Below are 9,600 nucleotides of genomic sequence, written 5' to 3'. Positions count from 1 at the left end.
AGAGGGGCGTTTGGGGAATAGCGAGCTGATGTTTCCTGTCTTCATTCTGAACTGAGCGAGTGGATTCTCTCCGATACGGCGCCCATCTGCCTGCAGGCCACGAATAGCCTTCTCGGAGCCTTCTCGACAGACAGACAGAACTGTTCCCAGTGTTCTCGATAAAGCTATTGCTATCCTCTATAAAAATGGGGATTGGTTTTGTTCCCAACTCTCCTTCCAGCCTCTCTTAGGAGCTGGGACTTGGCCTTCCGGGCCCGCGAGCTCCTCCAGGAATGCAAGGGCCCTTGAAGACTCCAGCCCGGCTGCGTCCCCAGGGTCCGGGACGCGACCTCCCGTTTCTCCTTCTGGACGCCCCGAGGATGCTGTGCTTGATACGTGACAGGTGTGCTGAGATTCTCGAATGAAAGGCTGGAGAGCCAAGAGGGTTTCTCTCCCCCTCTCCCCCGCTTCTCCCCACCTCAAAGGAGGTGCAGTGGAAAAGCCGGAATCGCAAGTTCTGGCCTCTGGGGCTGGACCTGACTTTGCGGCTCTGCAGATCTGGCCAAGACGTGTGCCCTCTTTCGCTTTTCTCCTCACCCTGCAGCCGTGAGGGTGAATATGCATGAACACGTTTGCAGTGTTTGTGCTCCGCAGAAAAGGCCACACCATCGAATAAAGGTCTCAGCTATGGGCTTGCCGTCCTGCCAATAAAGGAGAAAGCTGCAGCAAAATTCTCACAGCGCAGGCTTTTCAAGGAGCCAGGGCAGCTTTGAATGCGCCGTTTCCTCTTTGGATGGCCTTAGAACCAGGGGTCCGCCGTAGTGACGTGTGTATTTTTACTGTGATGTTTTTGTGAACGTCTCCTAATAGCATTCCTTCCTTCCTTAACCATCTGCAGCTGCTCTGCTCACCTGTTTCTCAGACCCGAGAGCAGCCCCCCGCTTTATTATAATTTCCTTCTGAGCCCTCGAGCCAGGAGGAATGTGTTTAAGGACTTAACAGATTTTCTGGGCTCTGGAATTTGAAGGAGAACTCACAGGGCCGCCCTCCTCCAAGATGAGATACCACCCCCCGCCCGGCTTTCCCTGGCCCTGTGTGTGCCCCTTGCCTCCTGAAAATATGAAGGCCTCTCCCTCCTCTGCGGGACCCAGGGTGGACTGGCACAGCCTTTGTCTTCACAGCCGGTTCTAGGCTTTGCTGAGACGACCCTGCCCACCCCCTAACGCGTGGCCAAGGCTTTCGATGAAATTTGGGATTAAAAATCAGATTTAGATGGTCTGTTTGGTTCTTTTTCTCTGGGCCCCTGACACGTCAATTGAAGCATTGTTCTCGAAAAATCTTCACTCCTTTGGTTTGCTATGTGAGCTAGAATTAGGACTTTTTCCTGTCAAGTTGTAAAGCCAAGGAGAAACTATTCCAGCAATGCTGTCTGCAGCGGATACTGTCCAGAGTCTGGACTGCAGAATTCTCTTGGTTTCCCACCAACCTCCACCGAGGCGTCTGCAACCTCTGCACCCTCTGGGCTAGCTTCGTAAACACCTGAAACGCTTTAAAAGCAGCCACATTCCCGTCAGCCACAGCTGCCCCGGGTCACTGCTCCATGCAAGGTAGACCTGAGGTGAGATCCCTAGGTCCCCAAGATGCCCCTAAGTGGATTCACCTGCTCAGAGAAGCCCTAGGCGCTGCCCTCAGTGAAACCTCCCTGTGATGTTGGGTGTCCTGCTGGTTGCTGCCCTTTTGCTGGAGAGCCGGCTCCTCAGTCAGCAAATTCAACCTTCTGGGCCAGATGGGCTGCGAAAGAGCCCAGGGTTCTGGGAGAACCAAGGATGGTTGGGGACTGACCTAGGCTTCAACTTCACTCTGGGCGTGAATCGAGCCTGCAGGGCTGGTCAAGCGCCGCCCTGGTCAGTGCCCTGGGATGGGAGGAGGGCGAAGCGCATCTTTTGGCTTTGCCGGGAGCTCTCCAGGGCGCGCACGCGTTGGTATGTGCACGGGTGTGTGCATATGTGTGCGCGTGTGCACGCGTGTGTGCGCGCGCGTGCAGGAAAGAAAGCACGCACACGCAGCACCAACAGGCTACAGCACAGCCCGGTGGCCCTCTCTGTCTCCCGCTCCCACAGACTCGCGCCCAGGGGGCCGCTGCACGGAACGGGGGCGTCCAGGCCGCCGGCCGAGCGGGCGCCGAAGCGGGCGCGGGAGGTGGGGCTGGGGGGAGGGAGGGAGGGAGGGAGGCGGGCGGGCGGGCGGGCGGGAGGAGGATCCGGGAAGTTCTGGAGTTATTTGACAGGAGCCAGGGAAGCCGCAAAGGACGCGGAGGACCGCCGGGTGCTGCGAGGGCAGCTGGTGGAGTCGGGCCGCCCGGAGCGGTGGGGAAAGGACCTTGAGCGCCCCTCCGCCGGCCACCCGGCCGCTCTGCCAGCGCGCAGGGCGCGGCCGCTGCTCCGACCGAGTGCCGCCCGCGCCCTCCGTGGCCGAGAGCCGCGCCGTCCCCTCGCCGTCCCCGCGCCGGTCAGCATGCTGCTCCCCCAGCTCTGCTGGCTGCTCGCCGCGCTGCTGCCGCCGGCGCCCGCGCAGAAGTTCTCGGCGCTCACGGTGAGTCCCGGCCCGCGGGGACCCGGCGGTGGCGCCGCGCCGCCTCTTGCTCGGGTCCGGCCCGGGCCCCGCGACCCCCTCCGGCCGCAGCGCCCAGGCGCAGGGAGCAGGTGACCCTCCGGGAGGTGGCGCCTCCTTCTGCCCGCGCGGCCGGAGCAGGTGGGGCCTGGGCGGGTCGCGTGCGTGCGCGGGGCTGGGGGCCACCGGCTGCGGCGGGCTCTCGGGGTCCCGGCGCCGCGGGGGGATGGAGGGGAGGGCGTGGGGCGCCCCGCGCTGGGCATACCGCGCCGCCCCATTCGCGCGTGGGCAGGGCCGCGCGCCGCCACCAAGGCCGGGGACAAGGGCGCCGCCCCGCGGACTCTCCGAGTTTGGCCCCGGCCCGGCCCGGCCCGGCCCGCCGGGTGCGTCCTCGGGCTCGGCTCTCCGCGCGGCCGCGCAAACCGGGCGGCGCTTGCCAGGCGAAGGGGCCCTGCTCGTGGACCCCGCAGATTTCGCGTGACCCCTGCAGGAGACCCTCTCGGAGTGAACTTCGAAGAAGCAGAAGACGTGAAAAATAAAAGACTGTTTTGCCCTCGTCTGAGCCGGCAGACGTTGGCGGCCCCGCCGGGCTCCGCGTCCCGCGCCCCCACTTCCCTCCGCCGAGGTCCCGGGCCCGGTGCGCCCCAGCGCCTGGGTCACCGCGCTGACCGCGGCGTGTTCGGCTTGCTGGGCTGCGACTTCTCCGCGAGGCCGGGCCGCCCGGCACGCGGTGCCAAGCGCGGAGCTCCGCGCAGGGGCCGAGCCAAGCCGCGGGCCCCGGGCCGGGTGGCTCAACCCCGGCTGGGGCCGACCGCGTGGGCTTCAGTGTTTGCAAACCCATAATTAATGCAATCTGCAGAAACGAAAACATTCCACTTAAATGTGTTTTTGAACAAGTGCTTGAGAAAACACGAAGGTAGAAGGCGTTTATTGTATCGAAAATACCGAAGGCTGAGACCGGCCGTGGCGGGTTCTGCTTTTCAGCAAATCTGAAGCAGTCCCCGCCGAGCCTTTTTTTTTTCTTTTTTCTTTTTTTGAGCCGTATGAGGGAGAAGGAGTTAGTGAGTTCATTGTTCATACCTAAAATTCTTCTGGGCAGCCCTCGTCGTCCCTGCCTTGTGTCTCACCAGTGACTTGTAGATTAGAAACTGCGAACTCGGAGCTTGAGGGCAGTTTTCACACGCTCGGCTTTCCGTGTGGGACTTTTACCGCCCCGAGGAGCCGTGGAGCCGTGTGTGCCGTGTGCACGCCTGTGACTAGAGGTCCTTCACCCCCCGTGCATCCCTGTAGGTCCACGCACACCTACGTGCAACCCTCCCCCCCAGGCCTCAGAGGCACTGGGAGCAAGTGTCTAAATGAGACCCCACGTTGCTTTCAGAGCTGCAGCAACAGCATGTCTGCAGGGGCCACAGATTTTTCTGAAAGGGACAAAATTTGCTGTCCGTCTGGCTGCTCCTCGGGGAACCTGGGTCTCTTGGTCTCTCTGTGCACAAGACAAAGAAGGCTTCAGTTGTGGGAACACTCGAAATCTCCGTGGATTTTCTTCTCTTTTCTCCCCTCCCCTCGTCTTAGGGACGTGTTTCCCTTACACCCCCTGCCCTTCGCCTTCCCAAGGCGACTCCTGGGTGGTTGTGATGCCGGCCGTGGATGGGATTCCGGCTGGGGTCCTGCACGCCTGTTGCAGGTACCTTCTCTCTTGCCGGTGCACGAAGTCCAGAGGAAACTTTTTGCCTTCAGGAGACATTTGCACATAGCATGCCGTGTTGCTTTTGCATCCGGAGAAGAGCTGAAAGCTGCAGCGTGTCTCGTGTCTTGGCGGACTCTGCCCCACCCCCACCCGAATCCAGGGCATCAGGGAGGCGGCTGGTGGGTCTGGAGGGACCGCTGGGCGTGCCGGCTTTTTCTGCGGTGCTCCTCTCTTTCCAGATCGCTCGCTGGCATTCAGGGCTCTCCCTTGACATCTGATCTGTAATAAATCAGCGAGACAGCGCCAGGCCCCGAGATGGGCCTGACTACCAGGAGGCTTCTGCACCTGTGACCTGAGGGAGGCTCCTCAACTTCCTGGATGGCCAGTGTCCTTATCAGCAGAGGGGGGATAAAGCAACACTGTTTGCGTGTTGCGAGGATTAAAGATAAGGCCTGTAGGACTCCCAGTACTATGCGTTCTCTAAGTTACTTGTTTCTGGTGGCAGCCAGGCCATTGGTCCTATAGATGCCACCGTTTTTGCAGGTGTCTGTGCCGTTCAGGTGGGGGAACCCCGGCCTTCGGGTGGCTCTGTCTGCCCGGGTGTGTGGCGCACTGCGCTTTGCTCTTGCTGCACGAGCTTCCTGGCGGGCATGGTGAGGGCCTGGGTGGGCTCGAGAAGAGCTGGACCCCTCTGCTACCCGTGCGTTTCTTGTCGCAGGAAACAAGGAGCAGCACGGCTCTCAGGGGTTTGGAGCCTGTGGCCAGGCCACCCTGGACCACGCGGGGTCTGTCTCTTCCTGCCCTGAATGGTCTTTGTTGGCAGAGCGTGTCACGGGCTTTGATCACCTCGCTACCTTGTGTACAGACGAAGAGGATTTGCTGCTTTGCTTGATAATATTCTCTCTTTTTAGTTCTTCTTTAGAAAGGGCACCTTGCTGGTTTTTATGACTTTCTGAGGCTTGGCATTAGCTCCTGGGCACCAGGAGCTCCGTGTTCTTTCCAGCCACGGCAGGTGCTGGGAAGGGGATCGAATCTCCCCAACCTGGATCCCCAGCTATGTCCTTCTTCCTCTGAGGCCAGGTCATACCCATTTTCCATGGGCATGGTTGACCTCTGAAGCACTTCTGCTCGTGGCTGAGGCCAGGGACTCATTTCCAGTATCTTCCTCAAAGATGATCAGAGCCGCGCTCTGTTGTAGGTACGTGGGTTTTGGCGGAGGGCCGGTGAACACAGCCCAGGGGCGGACGTCGGGGGCGGGAGGCATGAACCCCGCCAGCTGTTCCAGGGGACTCGGGCTGGCTCAGGGGACCTCCGCCAGGTCAGAGTGCAGGGCACAGGGCCTCCCTTCTCCCATGGCTTCTGGTGGCCCCCGGAGAATGCTGCCCAGGTGCGTGTCCACGACCTCCTTGTGAGCGCACACCGAGGCGCCCCCGCTCCTCACGCCTTGTGGGCATTTTGTGTGGGTTTTCTCACGACGTCCCCGCAGCCAGCCGTGCTGCGCATCCAGTTCCTGAGGCCCCGACGGAGCCCTGGACCCTGAGATGATCTGGTTGCTTCCAAATTCGACCTGAGGTTGTTTCTCTTCCCTGGGCGGGGGAGGGGGTCCCTGGCTACTTTTGGGTCCCAGTGGGCCCACCCCCCAGCCGGTGGTGAGGGCTCCAGGGGAAGCGTGTAAGGCCAGAGTGGCAGGGGCTGTTTTCCAGCCCATGTGCACTTGTCTGCTTTGCAAGGGAAGGAATGGGAGTCGCAACTCGCTCCCATGTGTTTGTTAAGACCTTTCGTCACTGGTCTAACATCGGTGATGCAGAAGCATCAGCCCCCGCGCCCTCCGGGCCCTGGCGGCGGTGGACCGTCCTGCTGGATGCGGTTCTCACTCGCTGCTCCAGCCCTTCGGGCATGATTATGGGTTTTTCTCCTCCCACTGCCAGTGCTCTGAGTGCGTTTGGTGCTCGGGGAGGGCTGCATTTCATTCATCAGCCCAAGACGGACCACGGAGGTGGTTAAGGAAAAGGAAACTAAACATCATCAGAATTTTCCAACCTAGAAGCCCATTTACATGGCGACTCAAAACCCAAACATCTGGAGGAGCCACTTTAATTTGGATTTGAAATCAAGACCATAAATAAAACTATAAGCATCTTCAGGCTATAACAAGATTGTGCAGTAAACGAGCATTGACGTAACCAGCATAGGTTGCAGTGGTTGAGAACAGACAGGCATCTAAGTGGGTCCGTGTCAAAGTCAGCCTCCAGGAGCGTCTCGGGCCTTCGAGTGGGGCTGTTATTCAGACTGGCCATGGACTGAGGATGGCAGGCGAGGTCACGCTGTGTGTTTTTGAACTAAAGATACACTAGCCACGCAGACAGGGCACGGACTCAGAAAGATGAATTTCCAGGAGGACTTTGGACTTAGAAAAGAACCATTAGGAAATGCTTTTCTGAGTTCATTTATAGAATTGTCACCTTGCGTTTCCCCAGGGACAGTGTTGCTGACGGGACAGGATTCCACTGTCGCGGTTGAGCATCTGCAGCGTTTGAAGGACACGTAACACATTGACTATTTAACTGAGGCCCAAGAGAGGAACGATTTCAGAAAATGAAATCCGAGTTTCCTATGGGCTAAGAAGAAATTATTCTAAAAGTGATAATAATAGGCATTCTTGGGTGGTTTTGTCGTCCAGGCTGGAAATCCAAGAGCTGAGATTTCCAATAAAACACGAATACACGGAACAAGTGAGATGGCAACTCCCGTTTATATTGTCCGGATTGGAAAACAAGAAAGTATACATGGAAACTTGTATTATCTGGCCAGATTCAATTAGAATTTTTGACATGGGGGCCCTCCCACAATGCCGAGTAACGCTGTCATTATATTCAGATTTTTATGAGGGCTGGCATAATGTGGCATATTAACCCACGGAGCTGGCTGTACGGGAGGTAAAATGCCAGAACCATCGTCAGTCCCCTTTTTCTTCCTTCAACATGTAGCTTCCCTTTTTTTTTTTTGTTTCTTTTTTTCCTTGGCCATCTTTTTTCTGTATCTTTCCTGTTTTTGCCCAAAGCACGACAAACTCCCTTTCCTTCTCCCGCGGCCCACGCATGGGCTGTTAACGTCACTCTTTCTGCTTTAGCACCAGCGGAGATTCCACAGAGGTTTTCTAGGTCCTTCCCTCATCCTCTTTCCCCTAAAGGCATCTGTAGGTCCCCCCTGCACCGCGCCCCATCCTGGGCCGGCTCGTGGTGGTGGGTGGGCCACAGCTCCACTGCTGTCATCTCAACCCCCGCATCATGTTACCGGCTGCGTCTATCACCGAGCCCAGACCTAGGGCCGAGTTTTTTGGGGGGGAGGTAAGCCAGCTCTTAACCTTTGAGGTTGCTGGCAGAGAGTCTTCCAATACTAGCGAAGTTTCAGAAAGCACGAAGAGCTTAGAGGAACCGTCCGTCGGGGGTGGGGGGGTGATCACAGGCCCAGAGCACCTCAGGATGGAAGGCCTTGTCTCGGAGGCCCACTGCATTTGGAACTTCCCAGATGTGCTGGACTTGAGTCACTTCTTAAAGAACAAGTTCATCAGTTTGTTGGCAAATTAAAAAAAACCAGCTCGCGTCTATAGGGCGACCTTGCCAAGGTGGGTTGTTTGGTTTATTTACGTTTGACTGTTTGGTGTAATCCAGGCCCTGGAAACAAACGGACCCAGGCCACCCAGGAGAAGAGAGCATCACAGACGCGTCATTTCCTCCTTGGGGTTGAGAAAACCTGCCTGATTTCCCGTGTTCCGGCCAGCCCTGGTTGGGTCTATCCCGTACCGCCCCAGCCGACCCTGCTGGGGCCAAGGCTGTGGTGCTGGGCACAGGGGCGGTGCCCAAGAGGGGGTGCCCAGGCTGCTGTGAAATGGCAGCATCCTGGCAGACGACCCGAGGTCCTTTCCCATGGAGACTGGGCTGAGCAGGCCCGGGGCCCGGCACTGGGGCCCTCCTCTCCGTCTCCCCGCGGCAGCGCCGGCCACCCTGTGCGCCCTTGCAGTTTGGGAGGAGTTTGCCCGCTCCTGTCTGCCCCAGACCTGCGAGCTGACCAGCGGGCCCTGGACCCTTCCTCCTGTGGCCGTGAAAAGTGGGAAAGAAACGTGCGACCAGTGCCCCGAGTCCTGATGGAAAGGCCACTGCGGGTTTTAATGTCTCAGGTTCTTTTCCGCTGGGATGTGCGCTCCCCGTGGTGCCCGCCGACCGGCCCCTGGCACCCTGAGCGTGTTGTTCCCACATGCATCTCGCCGTCTAGCCGGTGGTCAGCTTTTCATATGTGGTCCTGCCTCCCTTTCTTTGCTCGGGTGAAACCACTCCTGGCCCCTCATCATCGTCGGAACTGGCCGCAGGCCTGCCTTTGCCTCCTCGTATCTGGTTAACGGTGTCTGGTGACTACCCTACCGTGACCCTGGGGGCCAGGCTCCTCTCACTTCACGAGGGCCCCATCTTTCCTCACTCGGCCCTAATTATAACACTGAGAAAAATACACAAATCCAAGCGATTCGCAGAGCCGCCGCGAGCCCCTTCCTCGCCGGCTGGTGGCCACGGCGGTGTCCGTCCCTACAGACGCGTCATGTGCAGATAAGGACACTTCGTGAGGGACAGCCCCCCCCCATTGGGAAGAACCGCTTTAAAGTGTGGAGTGGAAATGACCAAATAAAACAATCAGTGCTGTCTCCGCTTCGCATTTTCAAAACGAGAGATGGGAAGGCAGGCACCTGAGCAGAACTGAGGACGCTGCGTGTTGTCAGTTGTCTGTTGACTCACTGCACAAAGGACTTGGGACTGCGTTGTCAAGATTTTTTTTTTTTTTTTTTTGACAAAATGGTACATTTAAAATTAATTCTAAAGCTTGACCTTCAGGAGACAGAAGTTCTGTCCTGTGGTTTTGTGGTGGCTGCAGGGCTAAGAGTGACCGGCATTTTGGAAATTCATGACATTTCATGGCCACTGTGGGGTCAGGGTTCCAGGCCACTGTGGGGTCAGGCTCCAGGCGCCCCGTCTGTGAAGCGCCGTCAGCTTCACGCAGGTGAGACCTAAGTGAAACCTCCCTGGAACCTTATTCCCAGAGATCAGCCGCTTAGGTGTTCGTGCACCTGCTTTAAGGGACAGCTACCTTCTTTCCCGGGTCAGGGACAGATGAGGCCAGGTCCCTGTTGTCTCCACCACTGGTCGGGGCTCAGTGCTCAGGGCCAGGCCCCCGCTGTACCAGAGGGGCAGGGCTGCCGTCCGCCCCCGGGGCTCCTTTACTGGACGCACTGTGGGGGAGGGGAGGAGAAGAAGGTCCCTTTCTCTCGTGGGACCAGA

The 9,600-nt window shown here is 58.4% G+C and overlaps 1 protein-coding gene across 3 annotated transcripts in view; it reads left to right on the top strand.

Moving 5' to 3' along the window:
- SMOC2 (SPARC related modular calcium binding 2) overlaps positions 2,239 to 9,600 on the top strand; it is a 139,577-nt gene continuing 132,215 nt past the window's right edge. For 2 of the 3 annotated variants that reach the window (XM_021085691.1, XM_021085688.1), the window contains exon 1: positions 2,239 to 2,571. In XM_021085691.1, the coding sequence (XP_020941350.1) occupies positions 2,494 to 2,571 (78 nt within the window). In that variant the 5' untranslated portion in view covers positions 2,239 to 2,493. The remainder of the gene's footprint in view (positions 2,572 to 9,600) is intronic. The other variant, XM_021085700.1, reaches the window with a different exon arrangement.

The sequence above is a fragment of the Sus scrofa genome, chromosome 1 (assembly GCF_000003025.6).
Source record: "Sus scrofa isolate TJ Tabasco breed Duroc chromosome 1, Sscrofa11.1, whole genome shotgun sequence".
NCBI lineage: Eukaryota > Metazoa > Chordata > Mammalia > Artiodactyla > Suidae > Sus > Sus scrofa.
The sequence above is the reverse complement of the archived record's forward strand: the minus strand, read 5'-3'. Positions and strand labels throughout refer to the sequence as shown.